At 34.2% G+C, this 23858-nt stretch overlaps 1 protein-coding gene across 2 annotated transcripts in view; it reads left to right on the top strand.

Moving 5' to 3' along the window:
- The first annotated feature begins 4180 nt into the window (after nucleotides 1-4180).
- Nucleotides 4181-23858, top strand: part of LOC140890598 (uncharacterized) — a 48957-nt gene continuing 29279 nt past the window's right edge. Inside the window, exons 1-6 of one of the 2 annotated variants that reach the window (XM_073298504.1) lie at nucleotides 4181-4609; nucleotides 4680-4869; nucleotides 4968-5101; nucleotides 15708-15820; nucleotides 15960-16083; nucleotides 16595-16750. In XM_073298504.1, coding sequence (XP_073154605.1) covers nucleotides 4214-4609; nucleotides 4680-4869; nucleotides 4968-5101; nucleotides 15708-15820; nucleotides 15960-16083; nucleotides 16595-16750 — 1113 coding nt within the window. In that variant the 5' untranslated portion in view covers nucleotides 4181-4213. The remainder of the gene's footprint in view (nucleotides 4610-4679; nucleotides 4870-4967; nucleotides 5102-15707; nucleotides 15821-15959; nucleotides 16084-16594; nucleotides 16751-23858) is intronic. The other variant, XM_073298505.1, reaches the window with a different exon arrangement.

The raw sequence follows: 23858 nt of genomic DNA, 5'->3' as shown, positions 1-23858 counted from the left end.
TGCTAGTCTCAAACTCGAGCGATCCTTATCCTTATTATCGGACGGCTCAATCGACTAGGAACAGTTTAGAATATACAGTGACTATAAGATGTGTTTCATGATAGACATCCCCATGTTCTACCACATCTTACATACACTATAGTATATTCAAGGTCTTTATCAAAACAACAATAGTATATCACAATATAACAATATGAAGAAAGATAAAGTCATTGCCATTAATAAAAGTGTAAATTATATTAAACAAAATATTGTTTATACAAAGAGTCATCAAAGCCCTTAGCCACAAGTTGGCTCACTGGGCACCTACTCTTTCAGCTAGGTCTTGAAGTTGGTATATAATCGATCTAATGCAACATACATCTGTATATTCAAAAGATTTGCACAACTGATCCAGCTCTGTAAACCAACTTTTACCTGCAAGAACATCTATTCATTCGTTGATATACTAATTTGTTCAATCGCAGATACTTCATTCAACTGAGCAATACAGTTCTGTTCAGTTTGGCCATACAATTCTGTTCAGTCTGGGGTGCTTACGTTACCCAAAGAATATTGTTCTATTCAATTCTGGGTGCTTACATCACCCGAAGCATCATATAATAACATCAATAAGAAAATTCAACTATTTACAAATCAATAAATCAGGCAGTTGAATTTCAAAGATAGATCATGCTCACATGCAATTTATCAAATCATCAATCATCAAATCGAGTAATGCATAATCATGCAATACTATAAATGCATGTGACTCAATCTACCCCGCTCAGTTTCTATCTCAGTCCAAGAACTTACGCTCTGATACCACCTGTTGTGACGACCCGGTTCTTAATCTCTCAAATCATAAAATTAATCCAAGATCATGAATTAAAGATAAGCAATCAACAAGCATCTAAAGCTTAAAAGAAATTTTTTTTTTTTTAGAGATGGGGTGCGCTCGGGCGGCACTTTTCAGCCGCTCGAGCGCCCACCCTCGGGTGTGAGCACCAAAGGGAGAGCTCGAGCTGCAGTTTTCTGCAGCTCGGGCTCATCCTGGACAGTCCCGAGCTCTGTTATTCAGCAGCAAAAGATGTGATCTTGCTAAGTCCATATCTCAACATCTCAACAAAAGAGTTAATAACATTAACAACAAGAACTTCGAATATGATTACAAGATCATGAAGCAACATTCTAGACTAAAGTTCAAGTCTAAGATCTATACAAGCATAATATGATAGCAGCTCATCATCTAAATCGGATCATCACTGTAATCTCTCAAGTCTCAATTCCTCAAGCTCGTCGTTGCCCTGATCCTAAACCACCTGTTGCCATGCACACATACAAACACGACAACAGTCGGATAACTCCGGTAAGAAACATATTTCCCAGTAAAAGCAACTAACATGCAAATCAAGTTATATATCAAATTCATGATATAAATAAAAGACAATGCATGATTAAAAATAGGCTTCCCTCAAGAACTCTCACATTTCGTCGGTTGGGATCCCGAGAAGAAGATATCGTAACTAAACCACCGACTCTCCCGATCGAGGTGGGGCTACTTATCTTGCTTCTCTAGACTTTGAAGCCACCATACATGTAAATCAGATGCTAGGCTATCTCAACCACCCAGGCCATACACATATAGTTCCTCAAATCGTCTATTCGAACGTTTCCGTTCATTTCAAAATCAAAGAACAAGTCTCACAAGATAAATTCAACATATAACATCGATATAGCATTCATTCACATCATAGCCTCATTCAAGAATTCATATAAAAACAAGTAATCAAAAAAGTATGTGATTTAGGGAACTCGATACAAACCATCTCGAGTTTTAATCCCATTCAAGTAGTAGTCCACTTTTACCTTTCAAATGTGATGTTTAAGGTGTCTTCCAGCTGTCCAAATTTATACAAATTACCACACCATCTTGCATTAAAATTCTGCTCAAGTTTCAGCCCAACTTCAAGGCAAAAAGGCTACAAACTTTGTTCTTTCTTTTATCGGTTGCGAAGTCGGAATTCTCGAGTTGACGTCCCCTGATTATGAACTGAAATCACAGCATATTTACCAAGGAAACATCAGCTAAAACTCAGCAACATCTCAGTCCAATATACAATAGCAAAACAACTCCAATTCATAAGTTCGGTGGCATAACGGTATAACTTTGGCAACCGAAACTTCACTACAACAATTCTAACAATCAAATACATCTTCTATTAGTTGTATATCAATCAAAACCCAACATATCAGTAGGTATATAGTTCATTTCACACGCTGGAATTCATAAGAATTACAATCAATAGCTGTTCGTCGATTCGGTTTTGAAAATAAACAATACAACACTTCAAAAACTCCAACAAAAACCAATGTACTGATCTCTGCCATTTCCGAATTCTCAAACCATAATGAAAAACATAAAAACTTACATCAACTCGAAGGCCTCGTCGCGAGGATTCCAAAACATTTTTTGGAATCGAAATCGGATAACCAGATCAAAAGATACGACAATTTGAAACCAAGAAATCAAATGAAAAGAAGAAGAGGATCGGCCCTCTGTTTCAATATTCTGAAGAGCATAGCTTCCAACACGTTTACAATCTGATTATTATATGTAATAATCGGATATGTATTTCTTAATTGCAATTTAGTCCCTAAAACTTCATAAATTGCAATTCAGTCCTCAGCCCTCTTTTTAATTCAATTTCAATCCTAAATAATGTAAGAATATTAAAATTTAAATCAAAACTCTAAATATTCCCAAATTAAATATACTCGGATTAAAATTAAATAAATTCGGATTAAATTACTTAATCCCGGCCTTTTGCACTTAACCCTTCAAACTTCGATATTTACAAATCAGTTTCTGATCGGGTTTCATCTTTGAAATAATCATATTAATTCTCGAAACATGGAATTAAATCTTAAATTCCATAAATATTCAAATCGAATATTTATTCTTTTAATTTAAGAATTATCAGAATTTAATTCTCACAATCCGTAAATTCTCAAATTAAATATTTTTGGCTTGGAAATTAAATTTATATTTTCTTCAACTTCTCAATTCAATAATAACTCATAATATGGAATTAAATTCTCAAATCCCATAATTATTCGTTTCATATTTCTGGGCCTTACAGTTATCCCACCTTTTTTCGGTACCACCTGGACTGGACTAACCCATTCACTATTAGATATATGAAAGATAATACCTGCATCGAGTAATTTAATCACCTCTTTCTTTACCACTTCTTGCATTGCAGGATTGAGGCATCGTTGTGGCTGAGTTGAGGTCTTATGTTTCGCTTCCATGAGGATCTTGTGCATGCACATGGATGGACTGATTGCCTTGATTTCAGCAATGCTCCATCCAATCGCTCTAATGTGAACTCGAATCACCCTCAATAATTTTTCCTCATCTCTTCCTGTCAAAGATGATGAACAGCTTATTGGATGCTTATTATCATCAACCAAATACAAATATTTCAAATTGGAAAAAAGGGGTTTAAGTTCGAGAATAGGGGTATCTTCAGTAGATGGCTTCAATGGATTTGGGGTGTGCCCAAGATACCCTATTTTTGAATTTACCAGTTTAGATAGTGGTTTGATTCCATCCAAGTAGAGCGCACACTCTGTCGCCTCTTCACTATCGACTTCCTCAGTAGCTGATCTTGTCATGCAGATCTCGAGCGGGTCTCTAGATAACTGTTCCAGCAAATTACACTCAACCAACTCTTCAGTAGCATCAATCTTAAAACAATCAGAGGTGTCCGCATGACATTTAATAGAATGAAAAGCATTAAAAAGAGGTGTGTATGCTACAAATCTAGAATCACAGTGGGTTATTAGCTTAAAAATTTTTCACAGAGGGTTATTAGCTAATACGGGATTTCACAAGGGTGATATATGCAATTTACTCAATTTTTTTAGAGTATCGCCTTCTCTAAAATTGTTAAATCGGATCACTACTAGTATAGAAATAAAACACCTTAATAGAAAACAAATTACCGATGATAGAAAATCCAATCAAATCATCCTCTTTTATATATAATATAATATAATATATATTAATTATAAAATTCTTCCGTTTTTGCTATGCCCGGCCCATCCGACTCTCTTTACCGACCAGTCAACTTTTCAAAGGTACCAATGACTTAACTTTTGAGTTGTAGACTTTTCAAAAAGAGACGCACCAAAAACCAGCTAAGTCAAATCCTCCATTCCCCCACACATGATGCAAGAAACACACACAATCACTCTACTCTTCTTCACATATTCACTCTCCCTTCTCATCTTTTCACCTTCTTCCGCCATAGCCAATCTCAAACATGGCTTCCCTTCTTCGATCATCCACCCCGAACACCTCAATCTCGCCACCCAAACCTCTAATCTTTACACACAGAAGTTCCACACCCAAATACTCGACCACTTCAACTACAATCCTCAGAGCTACCAGACCTTCCAACAAAGGTATTTGATCAATGAAAACTACTGGGGTGGAGCTAAGAACAACTCTCCGATCTTCGTCTACACCGGGAACGAAGGCGACATCGAATGGTTCGCTCAGAACACAGGTTTCATGTTCGAAACCGCGCCTCGTTTTCGAGCACTCTTGGTTTTCATTGAGGTAATTAACAAAATCAAGAAATTTCCGGGGTCCGACATATATTCATGTGTAGTTCCATGTTTAATTTCAGCACAGATATTACGGGAAATCCATGCCTTATGGGGGGAGTAAAGAGATAGCGTATTCGAATTCGACAACCCTCGGCCATCTGAGCTCAACACAGGCACTGGCAGATTATGCGACACTGATTGTTGATCTGAAGAAGAATTTGACAGCAAATGACTCTCCTGTGGTGGTGTTCGGAGGTTCTTATGGCGGAAGTATGACACTTTTCTTGAATTCTTTATTATTTGATCTGTTTTTGGTATTTGGAAATTACAATAAATTGAATTATTATATATATATATATATTTGGCAGTGTTGGCAGCATGGTTTAGACTGAAATATCCTCATGTTGCTATCGGGGCATTGTCATCTTCTGCGCCAATCCTCAACTTTGATAACATCACCTCTGCTTATAGTTTCAACGATATCATCACTCGAGACTTTAGGGTAAGGCTCTTTGATTCCTAGCTCTTAATTATTTGAAAAACTCCATTCTACATACATTGTATATATTATATCATATATAATTATATAATCAAGCATTATAAGTATTTAACAAGTATATAAAATATATAGCAAATTAATTAATTGCTTAATTTAAAGAATTATTTTTAGGTAAAAAATATTCTTGTTTGAAAAAGATCAATTTTTTTAATCCATAATGGATTCTTATGCCTTTCTTGCTTTTGTTAAAATACTAGTTTATTTATTTTTAGGGAAAGTCATTGTGAGTGAAACTCTGGAGAAAATTATAAGACTTATCTTATAGCTTGGCTCATTCAATTCAAATAGTTTAGATAGTCAAAGTTTGATCTCCGTAACATAAGTTGGTTTATTTTGCATTTTTTTATTTCTGTCAGAATGCTCAATGTTTTGGAACAAAGAAGAGAGAAAACAAAAATTCCAAAAGAAATCGACTTATTTCATAAGACCAAACTTTGACGATTGGCAGTATAAAAATCTACAAATATGCTAACATACAAGATCAATTTTGAAATTTTCTTGTGAAACATGATATAAAATCAGTGTTTTCAATATCGGATCGGGCCGATTATTGCAACCAAGAACAGACGATGGGTCTGGTCCGAATCAATCCTATAAACTATTTTACGGGTAAACAGCCCGAAATCGATCAGGAATCAGTTGGCCGGCCTTGAACCAGTTCACCGTTTTAAAAAACTTCTAATTTTTTTTGGATTTTATTATCTTATATATCCTTCCCCACCCACCCCCCCCCCCCAAAAAAAAAAATATATATATATTTCTTATATTAAAATTTTATTTTTGGTTATATGTGTATGATTAAGTGATTTTAAACTTTGTTAAAATATTATTTTATTAATATTTGAATTTAAATTTGATTTTTTTATTTTAAAATATATATATAATTATATTTTTATTTTGATTTTATGTATGGTGTTGTGTTGATTTAAAATTTGTTAAATATATATATATATATTTATTATTTGAAACACTTTAAGATGTTTAAAATTTATAATTTATAATTTATTATATTATATTATTATTTTATATAATATAATATTATTAAAGTAGAGACCCTCTAATTAATAAATTTTCAATTAATTGGTGAAACTTGATTTAAAATTATCATTATCTCCTAACTTAATTTTAAATAAAACCAAAATTATTGGGCAATATAGTCATTTTATACAGTTTCCTCTTTTCTAGCCATTAAACGCTCACTTTGTGCCCTTTGATATTATTTTATTTATAAATATGACACTCACTTTATAATATATATATATATATATATTTGTGAATATTTGTTTAGGAAAACGTTATATTTTTATTTTTTTAATTTTAAAATTTATTATTAATTGTTTAATTTTTTTTATTTATAATTTATTATTTATTGTCTTTTAAAAAAAACGAAATGTACGACAGTACGAGCATGCAACGCGTGCAGCGGAATATTAGTATAATATAATAGTTTTCCAAGGTGACCGTTGAACTGTTTTTTAAAAATGGACTGATTTGATTATTAATTTTATTATAAAAATAGCGTAGAAAATAGTAATATATCCATATAAAATAGAAGAGAGGAGTGGGCCCACATGAAATTTTTATTTGACGGAATCTATATTGGTTTCTTCCAATTGAAAATATAATTTCGCGGAAAATCCCGGTTCAGTCCTAAATGTTTGGACATATTTTCGATTCAGTTCTAAATATTTGAATGTTCTCGGTTTAGTCCGAAATATTTTTCAAAAATTCTTGGTTCAGTCCTAAATGTTTTTATGTTCTCGATTTGGTCCCAAATGTTTTAAAAAATTGCCGGTTCAGTCCTAAATGTTTTACGTTTCAAATTTCGTCCTAAATATTTTTCAAAAGTTCTCGGTTTGGTACTTTCATCTATAAACAAAGCGTGATAAAAAAAACTTACAAACAAAAGACAAAGTTAAATAAAATAGAAGCTAATAATAATAATAATAATAATAATAATAATAATAATAATAATAATAATAATAATAATAATAATAAATGAATGAACAAGAATTTATTTTAAATGAAAATATAATATAAATTATGCAAAATAAAATTATAAAATAAAAAAATAATTGAACCGTGCAATCTTATAGTTAAAAACATTATCAATCACAAACAAATAAACAAATGTTTTAGCAAATAACTAGTATTTACTTATTTCACAAAATATTTGAAATTTTCATCAAATTTTTCAAGAGAAGAATACGTATGGTTAACAATTGAGAAAATATAATGAAGTATTTGACCACCGTTGAAGTAGTGATATGAAATTAAGTTTTATTTAATAGTAAATTTTTCTCAAATAATATTTTATAAATTATAAAAAGAGTTTTAAAAAGATATAAATCTTTTTCCAACTTTCAAATTTTTTCTTAAATGTGCAAGTATCATGAATGAGAATATAACAAAATTAATAGAAATGTGAAATAACATCATTAAATTTTAATTCCTCAAGTTTCGTTTATTTTATTTATGTTTTTATTTGTAGCATCATGAATTTAATATTTTTATTTTGAACATTGTGTAAAATTGATTTAAATTTGGATAAAAACTCTAATAAATTTGTGTTTTATTTACAACTTGTTTAATGCTAAATATATAATAAATAATATTAAACTCAATTATAAATGATATAACACTAGGCGATGCTAGTTTTAACATACGAGTAGATGGAAGGATCAAACCGGAAACTTTTGAGAAATATTTGGCACGAAATCGGCAATGTAAAAATATTTAGGACTGAACTGAAAACTTTTGGGAAATATTTAGGACCAAACCGAGAAACATATAAACATTTAGGACTGAACCGAGAACTTTTAGGAAAGATTTAGGACCAAACCGGTAACATCCAAACATTTAGGACTGAACCGAAAATGTGTCCAAATATTTAGAACTGAACCGGGATTTTGCCCATGATTTCAACACAATGCGCATTTGAATTGAGCCGGCTATAAAAATATTTGAGCAAAATTTGAACGTGTTGGAATTATTTTCAAACCAAATTCAAAGACAAATTACTTTTTTCGATAGTTTCCGACCATAATATAATGATATATTAAATAAATATATTTTGAACCTCTCGAGTATTTAATTTCGATAAATGTTTCGAATAGCTCACGAATATATTTATATCTTTAGAGACGAACTCGAACTTATCCTCTTATTCGAGTTGAATTCGAGGAAAAATTTTGAACTATTCGATCTGTATACACCAATGCGAATATCTTTAAAATTTGTATTAGCATATATGTCTATTATTCAATCATAAAGATACACCCCATGTGCAGTTTAGACTAGTTGAGTGGTGGTGTGGTACTAGTCATTATGCCAAAAATGTCAAAATAAAGATTGAAAGCAACCTTAGTTTTTTTTATAAAAAAAAAATTATTTAGAGGGAAAGCAACCTTAGTATTTTTTTTTTTTTTTTTAAAAAGAGGGAAAGCAACCTTAGTACCTAAATAATCACTATGCACCCAATGGTCCTAAATGCATTGCATCAAACGATAAAATTAGCTGGAGCGTCGGCCGTCGGGGACCATATATGGGACCGGATTTAAGCTGTAGTTAATGCGTGGAAAAGCATAATTAAATGACGGATTAGCACTGATATTCTCATCCCTAAAACCTGAGTTTTTTTGCCATTTACAAGGAATCTTGATTATTTTTTATGAGAAAATTGTTTTTTGTCTTCGAATTTTTTTTCCAATTTCGGTCTTTTATGTTTTTAGATTTCATTATCGGTATGCTATTTTTTTTATATAATTTTAACCCTTTTCTGACATAAAGTAAAAGATTAAGTGACACATATGTGATGCTGACATGTCATGTCACATCAACACTACTGATGAAAAGAATCTAAAATTGACGAAAATCAGAAAATTTAAGATTAAACTTAGCAAAACAATGAACCAAAATTTCAAAATAACAAAAAAAAAATACAATTTTCCCATCTATTGTTGAACTCTTAATTTGGAATATTTCGAACTGATCTTGTTTTTCCTTAACTCAAAAATAATAAAAATTTCAATACACTAATTTAATAGAATAGCCAGAATAGAAAGAATTAATTCGCAAGTGTAAGGTGTCAAATTATTTTATAGATGAGAAAATAAGGGTTGTCGTTCCACTAACACTAAATAACAAGTAACAAATAAAATTATTTAAACTATATTTAACCTATGAAAGATGGCTGGACAACTTAATTAAATAAACTAAACTAAAATAAAACAAGACAAAAACTCAAATTCCAACAAAAAAACTCAAAACTATGAAGAAAAAAGTCACAATGAAAAAACTATCAAGATTTCTGTTCACACAGTTGCAATCTCCAACCATTCTCATATTATTTTTATTTGAAATTTCATTTATTTCTAAGGTGATGGGTTCTCATAATTTATTTAATATTCTTATCAAATCTAATATCGAATTGCAACAACTAACTCTCGTTCATTTATTTAACAAAAAATATCATATTAAATATTTATGAAAATTACTAGGTTGAAAATCACTAGACTTTGATTAAATAATCTATACCTATCGATAGCACATATGTATTTGATTTTATATCTCGGTATGAATCTAAATACACTACATGAATCATTATAGCATATATAATTTCATCTGTAGTAGCACGTCCTGGATCACTTACTTAACGAGACTAAAACATGCAATTAATCTAAGATAAACATTCAAATAAAACAACAGAAACTTGAGTTAATACAGCCCAATCAAAAGTATAAAGATACCCAACAAATTAATAATACAACCATATCGAAGGAGTATGAAATACAACAACTAAAAGGAAACCCGCAACCAACTCCTTGAAATCGCTGTAGACTCTACCTCAATGACCACTCTCGCTAGGTTCATCCAACCTAAGACTTGTTCTGTGGAATGGGGTGTCCAAGACAAAAGCGAGGATGTCAACGATAACAACTCTTAATACGAAAATACGAGTATACACGTGCTATGATTGCATGAAAGAAAATGTACAGGGTACCGAAAACATATCACAGTCAAACTCTGCTAAGTCAGTAAGACGCCATGGTATATTGCAGTACTCTAGGCCATCGCATCAGGAGGTGGCTCACACACCAGAAATAATATGTGGATATAAGTGACTTGATCTCGTATTAGCGGGTCCAACCATCCACTAAGGAATAAAGGGCTTAGCGACCCCACTACAAACTATATCAAGGGTACAGGCTCAACATGATAATGCATGCAGCATAATAATCGTGACATAATATATGCACATAAACCATGCTTGATAAACATCCAAGCATAGAATATGCATACTAAATCAAGATATCTCGGATAGTGCTTTCGTACCTCTAAACAGCAACCTAGCAACTCTGGCTCACAAGTCCAAGCCTAAAAGCAATTACCATATAACCTATTGGTTGCTAAAAGTCTTAACTAGAATAATAGCTACTCCAAAAAGCTATTAAGAGTCTAAATATCTGTGTCCCTCATTAGCCCTTTGGTGTCGAAAGCCTTGCCTCTAGGCGACAACTCCGCGACAATCCCAAAATCGCCCCACTAGTGTCTGACCCTCGATTGGATGTCTAGAACGCCCAAGTAAACACTGAATATGAGAGGGAACAGTTGGAAATTGGCAAGGAAATGTGGTCTAGGATGGCCTTTTTATATGCGATGATCAGAAGTTTCGATACATGGATCAGACGCTCCGATCTCTGCATGCAAGTCACGTTCCGAACTGGCTAATTTGAGAGATCCGATCACCATCTTCGGACCTTTTCGATCTCATGCATGCACTAACGTGTCTAAATCCTCTTGACATCTAAGTGGTTGGCTGAGTTCGAACCGTCCGAACTCCCACGTGTCTGTGTGTAGTTGACAACTCACAATCTGCATGGTCTAACTTTGATCGGATCTCCTAATCCTAGTTTGGATCTTCCAAACTTTACCTCTACTTCCGATATCGACTTTGATCAGTTCGGTGCTTCCAAACTACCTTCAAACTTTCCGAACAGTTCGGAGTTCGAAGCCTGAAATCTCTATTCTAATTATCTCAATTATGCATTTGATTTGTTTAAATTAATAACCTCGATCGTGTTTAAATTTTAATCATCTTAAATGTTAACCAAGTTATTACATCATCTCTCGATCTTAATTATATTATTACATAAAATTCAAGGGTAGCTAATCTTTCAAAATATTAAAAACAATAAAATACGCACATAACTGAATCAAAGAACAATAATCAAATCAAATGTTCGAGAGGGTTGGGTTTTCCAAGAAATCATAAAGTCACATAAAAGAAAAATACTTTGTATTACCTAAATTTACACTACAAAAAAAAAATGGCATTTGTCACGGTTCTACCGTGACAAAAACCGTGGCAAAATTGAATTTGCCACGGTTTTGCCACGGTTTAACGAAACTATCTGGAAAGGCATTGTGGCAAACGTTTGCCACGATTAATTTATCCGTGACAAATATTGTCACGGTTTAAAATATACCGTTACAAATTATTGTCACAATTTAAGTAATATCGTTGCAATACATTGCCACGGTTACTAAAACCGTGGCAATATATTGCCACGGTTTCCCATACCGTGACAAATTATTCGCACGATTTTTATTACACCGTGGCAAACATTGCCACGCTTTACATAAACCGTTACAATAAATTGCCACGGTTGTAATTAAACCGTGGCAATATATTGCCACGGTTTTAATTGAACCGTGGCAATACATTGCCACGCTTCCAAAAATCGTGACAAAATATTTCCACCGTTAATACAATATATTTCCAATAATTTTTCACGGTTTAGAAAAACCGTGGAAAAAATATGATTATTATAATAAAAAAATTGCTTATATATCTTATTATTAATAATTAAAAATAAGTTTGAAATATTAATAAAATCATAAAATTCACACAAATTGTCCAAATTAAATGCATATATTAAAACCAAAATACACACAAAATATCCAAATTTCAATACATGCAGTAGTCTACTGACAGAACTGTGACCAATCCGAAGCCTGCTGGGTCTCGTCGTCATCGTCAGCTTCCTTGTGGTCAGGCTGAGTGGGCTCCTGAATAAGCAGCGAATAAGATGGAACGGAAGACGTAGCAACACGAGTGCCTTCTGTGGATTGTTTCTTCTTCCTGTTGATCGCAGAGCATATAGTAGCCATCATCTTCTCCATCTTACTCAGCCGTGCCTGAGTCTGCTCGTGCTCTGCTCGAAGCCGTGCCTGAGTCTGCTCGTGCTCTGCTCGAAGCTGCTGCGTCTCCAGTCTCGCTGTCTGGGTCTCCTCTCTCGCAACCTGGGTCTCCTTCCTCGCAGCCCGCACATCAGATCTAGCGGCCTGTATCGCCTCGTTCTGTGACGCCATCGTCGACTTCATCTGACTACACTCGCGAGGACGAGGTGTCAGATGAAGTCGATGATGGCGTCATAGAACGAGGCAATACAGGCCTCTAGATCTGATGCGCGGGCTGCGAGGGAGGAGACCCAGGTTGCGAGAGAGAAGACCCAGCAGCGAGACTGGAGACGCAGCATCTTCGAGCAGAGCACGAGCAGACTCAGTAACGGCTTCGAGCAGAGCATGAGCAGACTCAGGCACGTCTGAGTAAGATGGAAAAGATGATGGCTACTATATGCTCTGCGATCAACAGGAAGAAGAAACAATCTACAGAAGGCACTCGTGCTGCTACGTCTTCCATTCCATCTTATTCGCTGCGTATTCAGGAGCCCACTCAACTCGACCACGAGGACGCTGACGATGACGATGAGACCCAGCCGACTTCGGATTGGTCACAGTTCTGTCAGTAGACTACTTCATGCATTGAAATTTGGATATTTTGTGTGTATTTTGGTTTTAATATATGCATGTAATTTTGACAATTTGTGTGAATTTTATGATTTTATTAATATTTCAAAATTATTTTTAATTATTAATAATAAGATATATAAGCAAATTTTTTTAATATAATAATCATATTTTTTCCACGGTTTTTCTAAACCGTGAAAAATTATTGGAAATATATTGTATTAACCGTGGAAACGGTGGAAATGTATTGCCACGGTTCAATTAAAACCGTGGCAATATATTGCCACGGTTTAATTACAACCGGGGCAATATATTGTAACGGTTTATGTAAAGCGTGGCAATGTTTGCCACGGTGTAATAAAAACCGTGCGAATAATTTGTCACGGTATGGGAAACCGTGGCAATATATAGCCACGGTTTTAGTAACCGTGGAAATGTATTGCAACTATATTACTTAAACCATGACAATAATTTGTAACGGTATATTTTAAACCGTGACAATATTTGTCACGGATAAATTAATCTTGGCAAACGTTTGCCACGATGCCTTTCCAGACGGTTTCGTTAAACCATGGCAAAACCGTGGCAAATTCAATTTTGCCACGGTTTTTATCACGGTAGAACCGTGGCAAATGCCGTTTTTTTTTGTAGTGAAAAATTTCGATATTTTCTCACAACGATGGGATAATCCAAGAAGATAAGTTCTAAAATTGGTTCTGTGAATTGGTATATACAAATAGTTGGTTCTCTGTTTAAATTGCTTCTTTTACACATTAAATTCTTTTTTTTTTTTATCGAGTGTAGTCTGACACTGAATATGTTAGCAATATTAGAATTACATCCCACAGAGGCATAGGCGAGTTGGTAAGGCTGAGATGATGTGGGAAGAAATTCCCCAGCGTTACGGATTCGATCCTCGTGTGGAGCATATTCCTCATTGAAATATTTGGGGGTATGCTCTGGGAGTTGGACCATGTTGTTCCCTCCCTCAGATCCCTGCCTACTCGTGCACACCCCTCAATTTAATTCTAGCATGAGCCAATAAGCCTCTGACTCATGTGGGATGGGGTCCCCTTCGGGGTCAATCCTTTTTTTTTAAATATTTAGAATTACATCAATAATTTTCGGTAACCTGCCAGTATTGGCAGTATTTTATTGTACAAAAGAAAATCTTGACTAATCAAAAGCCAAACTCCCATCTGGACATGATTGTTGGATTTTACCATGCAGCTGGACTTAATATATCAAGTTTTTTTTTCTTTATGTTTTATTTTCCGCAAGAAAATTTTACAGATAGTACTTAAAGATAGATTTGCATGAATGGGTTTGGCCAACATATCATTGGAGCAAGAAATCCCAAACCCAAGGTAGATTGCGGGTTGGATGGCCGGCCCAAAAAAAATCCTTAGAATTAATTAAAATTTTATTTCATAAATAAGTATTTGTAAAAAAAATATCCATAAAATATTTAATTATTAATTTTACAATCGAACATTTTATATACAGTAACTAATACAAGAAAATCACAATTTTCACTAAAAAACATATATCACAATAAATCCATAATACAACCAAAAAAAGAAAGATATTAAGCTCTTCTTACATTCCCGCAAGCCAACTCGAGCCCGTCCAAGCCCACGACCCCCACAGGATGGCACATACACATTTAGGCACACCTTTAAATGAGTTGACAAAATTTCAACTCAACTCACTTATATTGTTTTCCGGGACATGCCAAACCAACAAATCCAACTCATATTGATAGGCGCTCTACATATCCGAGAGAGCATGTGAACTTTTCAATTTTGAAAAGGAGTTATCTGCACCAAATACCCGGACCCTGTGAAATATTGAAAATACACACTTCAATCATGTGAAAATTTTAGGCATCTCAAACCCTGATTTTTTATAAATTTAACACACGTGACCCTTCATATGAGTGATCAAGTACGCTGATTTTTTATTAAATTAATTTTGTTTATAATATCTAAAAAATTTCTGAAAAATTAATAATATGAAAAGATTAATAATTAATAAAATGAAAAATATTTGATAAATATTTTGTAATTGGTTCTTAATAAAAATTGTGTATTATGAGTTGAATAGATTTAAAAAGTATACTCTCAATGGATCAAGTACGCATTTTCAATATTTCACAAGGTATTTGGTACAAAAAAATAACTCAAAATGTTTGTCCAGTCGCATGAGTGGCGCGTGCTCAACCAATCACTCACATGAAGGGGCACGTGTGCTATTTTATAAAAGGTCAGGGTTGAAGATACCTATTAAAATTTCACATGAGTGAATTGTATATTTTCAATATTTCACACGGATATTTAGTACAAATAACTTTTTTGAAAAATATCTTAGGTATTATGGTAGCTATGAGTAACAGAGTAAGTCACAAATTTATTAAAATAGGTTTTTTGTACTACATTTCTTTTACTAAATGAAAAAAATACTGTTCTATGTTGATAGATCAGGCATTTCGTAAAATTTAATTAGTGTCACAAAATCGGGTCAGTGAGGTTTCCACGAGCTACAAATTTTAGAGATGCATCTCTTTCTTTCTTTCTTTCTTTTTTTTTCCCCCCCTTTAAATTTAAAAAGAAAATATTATACCTCAATAACATCATATCTCAATTTGAACAGATATATTTTGATTATTAAATGTCAAGAATGTCATAAATCTTATATTCATTCGTACCTCTTATTGTTATGTAAATTTTAAAAATAGAGTGAGAGTGAGAATTGTTACAAAGTGATCAAAGGATCATGGCAAGAAATCCAAGACACGGCAACAAAACCAGGCGGGTTGGAAACACTCCGAAAGTCGTTCCGAATATGCAAGTAAGAACACTAGCAACAATCATATGTTTGTTTTATACTAAATGAATTTGCAAATTGGAGCACAGGAATTAAATTTCATTTTGTTACATTTCACCATTACTTTAATTAATAATCATACATATACTTTTGTTCCCCACAGAAATTATATTTCTGCAGGATCTCTGGAAAGCTGGATCGGTACAGCTCTCACTTACACGGCCATGACGGATTATCCCACGCCCACCAATTTCCTCAATCCATTGCCTGCGTATCCTGTCAAACAGGTAATAAACATACATACGTCAAATATACATTTACTCGAATTAAAATTAATGCTACCTGAAACTAAGGGATTCGGGTAGTCCACCGAGTCAGGGAATCAATTTACTCGAATGGTCTCTTGCTCTAGTAGACCAGCTATAGAATCGAAATTCCGCGATTGATTTCTTCGGGGCTATCACCTACTTCATGAAATTATTGGGGGAAAAACTTTCGACGGTTAAGTAAGCGATCACCTCTTTGAAATAACCAGAAGGAGAGAGTTTTTTTTTTTTTTGGAATCAAAAGTCACTTACTTTGATTGGAGCAATTTAATGGTATTTATATGTGATGTGAATGGCTTTAAAAGGCAAAAAGATCGTTCTTTAGGCTAAATATTATTAATCAGCCCTTCTGTTGGTACATTTATTCTATTTCCAACTTCATTAACTAAAATTATATTTATCTAAAAATAAGATACTCATCATACATACATAATGAGGAAATAATTTCTCAATTAATGGTGATTAATTGTAGATGTGCCGAGCGATTGATGATTCCAAACCTGGGAACAGTACTTTTGAGAAAATATATGCTGCAGTGAATATCTACTACAATTACACTGGTAATGCCACGTGTTTCGACTTGAACGATGATTCGGATCCCCACGGTCTCGGCGGTTGGACATGGCAGGTAAAACAGTATCCTCTATTTTGTAGAATTAAATTTTAATGATTTTCTTTATTGAGTTTTAGTGCTGTCAAATGGGTTTGTCTCGTCTCACAATTAAACTGGCTGGCTGTTTGCGAATTTGGTGGGTTGAAAAAACCTCAATCCGCCTTGTCTCGCTTCGGGTTGTGAGTTAGGGGATTAACCCGTCAGAAATAAAATAATTAATTATGTAAAAATACGAAAGCAACGTCAATTGAATAGATGGGGTTTCAAACAAAAACATTAATGATCGATGTTGCACATTAGTCTTCCAATCACTTAGTGCGGTTTATTTGGTTAGCGTGATTTGCAGGCTGTTACGTTAGTTCGGGGGTTTATATAGTGCTTATCGAAAGGTAGAGGTTGCGGATTCTCACATCATAAAAAATTAAAGAGAAATTTATTTGTAAAAAAAAGTTAAAATATAATACATTAAAAGCACATCAAAACCTAGTCATGAATTCCCCAAAAAAAAATCTAACATCAAGTGTTTTGATACACCACAATTCAAAAAAAATTAATGAAAAATTAGAAATTTTAAGTATTTTAATAAGTGGTGGGTCATTTTACCCGATCCCTTTCTATCCCAACTCTCAATCCAAATGGACTGGTCCATTTTGGTACCCCTTTCAAATAGGTTACTAAAATCATAACTCAACCCACATATTTTTAGAGGCTGGATGAGCCAATCTAGCAGTCTAACTTATTTTGGCAGCTCTATCTGTGCTACGAACAAAACTTCATCTTTGACTTCTAGGTACTGAGTGATCATAAGATACATGCATATATATGATAGAATCATATACTCCCATAGGTGTTCGCCCAAATTACCATCCTATCTACCATTTTTTGTGTGTAAAGGTGAAGTATATCTTATTTGACGTACATAATAAAACATCACTCATTTACCATTTCCTATGTTATACTGGACCACAAATCACAGCTCAGGTAGCAACTGTACAACATATATTATATATCGATATTTACATCAATTATATCGTTAGATTCTGTAAGAAATTTATCATGAGATTTTGATAAATAAAAATTTTATATCAAACTTTTGTGGTGTAAGAACTTTTGTACACATTGTTGTACCTGTAAAATGACTCAAAATTAAATTGTTCAATCCCAATACAATGTTGATACCCATACCCATAAAATATGACTGACGGTTGGGAATGCAACCAAAATCCCATATTGAAAATACACAGGGAAGATCGTTTGCTAATAAAACGGAAATATATTTTCATATGAGGGCTTTTGAGTAACGTTCAAAAACAAATCTGTGAGGGCTTAGACCCAAAGTGAAGAATATCATATCATTATGAAGATATGTGAATTCCATTGTACAACAAGTGGTATCAAAACCAGGTTAGATCGAGCCATGATAATAAAATCCTTGAATACTTACAAATGAAAGAGGTGCAGGCTCTTAGTAAATCTATGATTAGCTCTAAAGACCGGTGGTGCTCCAAGTATTTCACATAAGGAGTGTGCTCCCAACAAAGTGAAAATGACCGGGACTCGATTGAAAGACAGATAGGCTTGAGTAGAGACCTGACCAAGAGAATAATTGTGGTCCATTAGTTGGGAAAGATAGTCAAATTTAATTGACGTTTTGTATAGTGGAAGCATTTGATTTTTTTCCCCTTCAGTGATGATATCAGATCAAAATATTTCCATGGTATCAATATCAATCGAGATAATAAGCACGAAGAAAAATGACACAAGGATTTTACGTGGAAAACTCAAAATAGGAAAAAACCATGGGACCGAAGTTCATCAAGAAAAATCTCCACTATATCAATAATGGGTACAAAGAATTCCTACAATAATAGGATATAACAGTAAATCTCCCTAGAACAACTTAGGGGATACCAAGAATTTCAAAAATAATAATTCTTGGATGACACACTCAATCTCACTTTACAAGTGGAACTCACACAACTCTAATCACGTAAAAAATTCTTTATGATGTGGAAGATCAGACAGTGCCGAAACCACATAGCATACTAAAATTTATCTAAATGAATAGGCTATACAACACTAAATATTGTTTGTATTTCCTTTGATTTCTTGGGTTGATTTTGTGCAATGCAAAGTGACTCTGTTTATAGGCAAAGTTTTGGGGTTGGTGAAGTGTGAAAACATTGGTGTGAATGGCCTTCAAGAGTTTGTAGCCATAATGGTTGAAATTTGTTTTATGTAATGTCAAAAATGAGTTTGAATTCCAACAATTAACAAAGCTTCACTTATCAAAAATATCGTACGACTGAGAAACAAAGAAGGCGAAAATATGACGGAGCACCTAAATTCTTACCAGGGTTTAATCAACAAATCCACCACCATGAAGATTGCCCTAGATGATGAAGTTACAACCCTGTTATTACTGAGCTCTTTGCCAGATAGTTGGGATACTCTTGTGGTATCGCTCAGTAATTCTGCTCCTGATGGAAAAATGACATTACAAACAGTCAAAGATTGTCTTCTCAATGAAGAGTCTAGAAGAAAGGAGCAAGAATATAACTTTAAAACTAAGGCATTGGTTACAGAAACAAATTATAATCGAGGACGAAATTACACCAGAGACCTCAGAAAGGAAGATACAAATCCAGGGGGAAGTCTAAGACTAGAAAAAAAATTCAAGTGCCATTATTGTGGAGGTCCAAACCATTATAAAAGAGAGTACATGAAAAAGAAGAGAGATCAAATGAATGGTACAAAGTTGGAATAGAAAGACTTAGCTGCAGTTACATCTGATGGAGACATTATCATTCTTGGAGATGACGCATGTTTAAGCATATCATACCAACAAACTGATTGGATTATTGATTCTGGAGCTTCATATCATATCACTCCACACAGAGATATATTTGCGTCCTACTCAAGTGAAAACTTTAGCAAAGTTATAATGGCCAACCAAGGTTTGACAGAAGTCATTGGTATGGGAAGTATTGTTTTGGAGACATATACATGATCTCTTCTCAATCTCAAAAAAGTTTTCCATGTTTCAGATATTCGAATTAATATCATTTTATTGGAAATATTGATGATGAAGGTTGTGCCAGTCACTTTGGTGAAGGAAAATGGAAATTCACCAAAGGTTCTCTCATTATTTCTAGAGGTATGAAGCAGAATTCTCTCTATCTGATGCAGACTAAAGTATCCAGTGGAGAGGTTAATGCATCTACTAAAAATGCCTCCATTGAATTATGGGACAAAAGACTTGGGCATATAACTATATAAGCCAAAAGGGAATGAAAACTTTTTGGCTAGAAAGAAACTCCTATCTGAAGTATCTGGTATGCACTTGGAAACCTGTTTTGATTGTTTAGCTAGAAAACAACACAGAGTTGCATTTCAAAGTTTTTCTCCATCTATAAAAACTCAATGCTTGGATTTAGTGCACACAGACTTGTGTCACATGAAAGGCAGAACTTTTGGTGGTCCTCTATATTTTGTGACCTTTATCGATGATTTCTCTCGAAAGGTCTGGTGTTTTGCGCCAAAATATAATGATCATGTTCTTCAGATCTTTAATAATTTTCACGCAAAAGTTGAAAGAGAAATTGGAATGAAATTGAAATGTGTTCACACAGACAATGCTGACAGGGGTCCATTTGAACAATATTGCTCAACTCATGGTATTAGGCTAGAGAAAAGTGTTCCAAAAACACCTTAGTACAATGGTGTGGTTGAAAGAATGAACTGAATAATTTGTGAGAGGATAAAGTGTATGTTATCTCATTTTAAATTTTCCAATTCTTTTTGGGGTGAAGTTATGAGAACTGCGATTGATTTGATCAAACATTCTCCATCAGCTCCATTAGATGGTGATGTTCCTGATAGAGTTTGGATTGGGAAAGATGTATCTTACAAAAAACTTGAGAGTGTTTGGATGCAGGGCATTTGTTCATATTCCAAAATATGAAAGATCCAAGCTTGATAATAAATCCAAAAAGTGCATATTTTGGGTTATGGCCATGAAGAGTTAGGATACAGGCTATGAGATCCAGTAAATCAAAAGATTTTTAGAAGCTGTTAAAAGCTGAGACGTTGTATTTCTTGAAGATGAGATTGGTTGTGATGTTGAAAACAATAAAGAATCACAATCATCTAGTTCAGAAATCCCCGTGAATCTAGATCCAGTTCATTCACTCATAGTTCATGATCACGAGGGAGATATGCAAACTGAACATCAAGATTTTGTTGAGCTAGATGATACTCAAGACAAATCTTCAGATTCACCTTCTGAAACAGGGATTAGAAGGTCAACCAGTCAAAGAATACATTTTCCAAGATACAATCACATGAATATGTGATGCTTACTGATGGCGGAGAACCATAAAGTGTTAAAGAAGCTGTATCAAGTTCCCAAAAAGATAAGTGGATCGAAGCAATGAAGGATGAGATACAACCACTTCATGACAATCACACACATAAATTGGTAAAGCTACCAAAAGGTAAGAGATCACTTAAAATTAAATGGGTTTATAGGTTTAAGACTGAAGAAAATGGATCACGACTAAGGTACAAAGCGAGGCTAGTTATAAAAGGTTTCAACCAAAATCAAGGTGTTGATTTTGATGTAATTTTCTCACAAGTGGTGAAGATGTCTTCTATCTGAGTTGTTTTTGGACTTGCCGCTAGTATGGATTTGGAAATAGAACAACTCGATGTTAAGACTGCATTTCTTCATGGTGATATAGATGAAGAAATATATATGGACCAGCCAAAAAGATTTAGAGCCAAAGGTAAAGAGAACATGGTGTGTTGGTTGAACAAAAGCTTGTATGAATTAAAGCATGCCCCAAGGCAGAGCTACAAAAATTTTGATTCATTCATGATGAATCACGGGTAAAGGAGAACCAGCTCCGATCACTGCGTATTTATTAAGAAATATCATAATACTATTATTGTATGTTGATGATATGTTGATATTTGATCATGATTCAAGCAAGATAAACAAGCTTAAGGGGGAGCTTGATAAGTTTTTTGCAATGAAAGACTTAGGACCAGCAAAACAGATTCTTGGAATGAAGATCTCCAGTGATAGGACAAATAAGAAACGGTGGTTATCTCAAGAACAATATATTGAGAAATTTCTTGAAAGATTAAAAATGGACAAGGCAAAGACTATTGGTACTCCACTTGCGGGGCATTTCAAACTAAGTTCAGTCCAATTTTCCACAAGTAATGAAGAAAAGAAAGAAATGGAAAGTGTTCCTTATGCTTCAGTAGACGTCAGTTTGATGTATGAAATGGTGTGTACAAGACCTGACCTTGCTCATGCAGTTGGCGTGGTAAGTCGATTTCTCTCAAATCCTGGCAAAGATAACTGGACAACAGTGAAATGGATATTTTGATATCTAAGAGGAAATTCTAGATTATATTTGAGATTTGAAACTGGTCAACCTGTGTTAGAAGGGTACACTGATGCAAATATGGCTGGTGATGTTGATTCTAGAAATTCCACATCTGGATACTTGATGACATTTTTAGGGGGAGCAGTCTCATGGAAATCAAAATTTCAGAAGTGTGGCATTATCCACAACAGAAGCTGAGTACATAGCCACAACCGAAGCATGCAAAGAACTTCTATGGCTGAAGAAGTTTCTACAAAAAATAGCAAATCTGATAAAACCACCCGTTAGAATACAACCGTTAATAAAGCAAAAATAATTGTTATACAACACAATTGAAAGTAGTATTCAAATCCAATTGAAACAAAAATAAAAGGAAACTCCTCAGAGAACTTCAACTCCACAACTAAACTTACCTCGAGCCTCCTGTTTGGTCCAACCTAAGTATTGCCTCATCGAATGAGGTATATATCCAAGATAAACCTAAGAATGTGAGCGGAAAATTGCTCTGTACGTAATATATGAATATACAAGTCTATATGAAATTCATGAAACATGAATATCTCATAAACATGGATCAAACTTTGGAATATCATTCTTAGACTATAGGCGCCCTAAGTATGCATACGCTTTTTCGAAGATCTAGTGGGTGCCACACATACTGACTATGATCTTGGACTAACATTGTCCTAGGTAACTGCACATGTTGATCCGTAGATTTAGTGGGTGTCTCATGGCATTTGATTAGACAAGAAACAATGGTTGAGTGACCCCACTCAATTGGCTATCTTAAGGTATATCAGGCTTAACGTGATATGCACATATATATCATGACAGAATAAACATGCATCATCTGACAGAGAATAATGCAATAGATAATGAAACATATAAGCATGCTTAGTTGGATATCTCAGACAATAATTACATACCTCCCCAAACTGATCTAGAAACCAAATCTTTGGTCCTAGACAACACAACTATGGCTTATGGATCATATTTTGTCCGTCGTCAGTCCTTTGGGGATGATTTTCTTTCCCATTGATCTTGGTGTTTCTGCCACTCCTAGAAGTAATTCAGAGCTGAACTGGTGTAGCGACCCGCTCCCGAATCATCTACTTAAGAAGCTATGAGCATGCTATTAACTTATTAAAAACGAAAATAGATAAATCCAACGAAAACTTAACCAAATAACAGTACAACTGGTAGAATACATCCGATACTAAAACCAAAGTGATAAAGTTATACAACTAAATCGAAATAGTAAAGAAATATCCTCAACTAAAAATACCATAAAATAAACATCGATCCTGAGAAACAGCTGCGACCTCAGCTTCAACGATCGCTCCCACTGATCCATCCAACCTAAGTCCTGCCTAGTGGAATAGGGTGTCCAAAAAAAAAACCAAGGATGTGAGCGATAAGAACGCTCAACACCAAAGTTTGAGTATACACAAGGTATGAGTGCATGAATGCAAATGTACAGGGTACAAAAAACCTATGACGGTAGAAATATGCTCAGTCAGGTGGTGCCATGGTATGTAACATTCTGGGCCGTCGCATCAAGAGATTGGTCACACACCAGAAAAGTCTGTGGATATAGGTGACTTGATCCTGTACTAACGGGTCCAACCATCCAATAAGAAATAACAGGCAGAGAGACCTCACTACAGGCTATAACAAGATATAGTCTCAACATGATAATGCATCATGACAATCGCGACATAATA

The sequence above is a fragment of the Henckelia pumila genome, chromosome 3 (assembly GCF_033568475.1).
Source record: "Henckelia pumila isolate YLH828 chromosome 3, ASM3356847v2, whole genome shotgun sequence".
NCBI classification, from domain to species: Eukaryota; Viridiplantae; Streptophyta; class Magnoliopsida; order Lamiales; family Gesneriaceae; genus Henckelia; species Henckelia pumila.
Note: the sequence above shows the minus strand (reverse complement) of the source record. Positions and strands in the feature narration are given on the sequence as shown.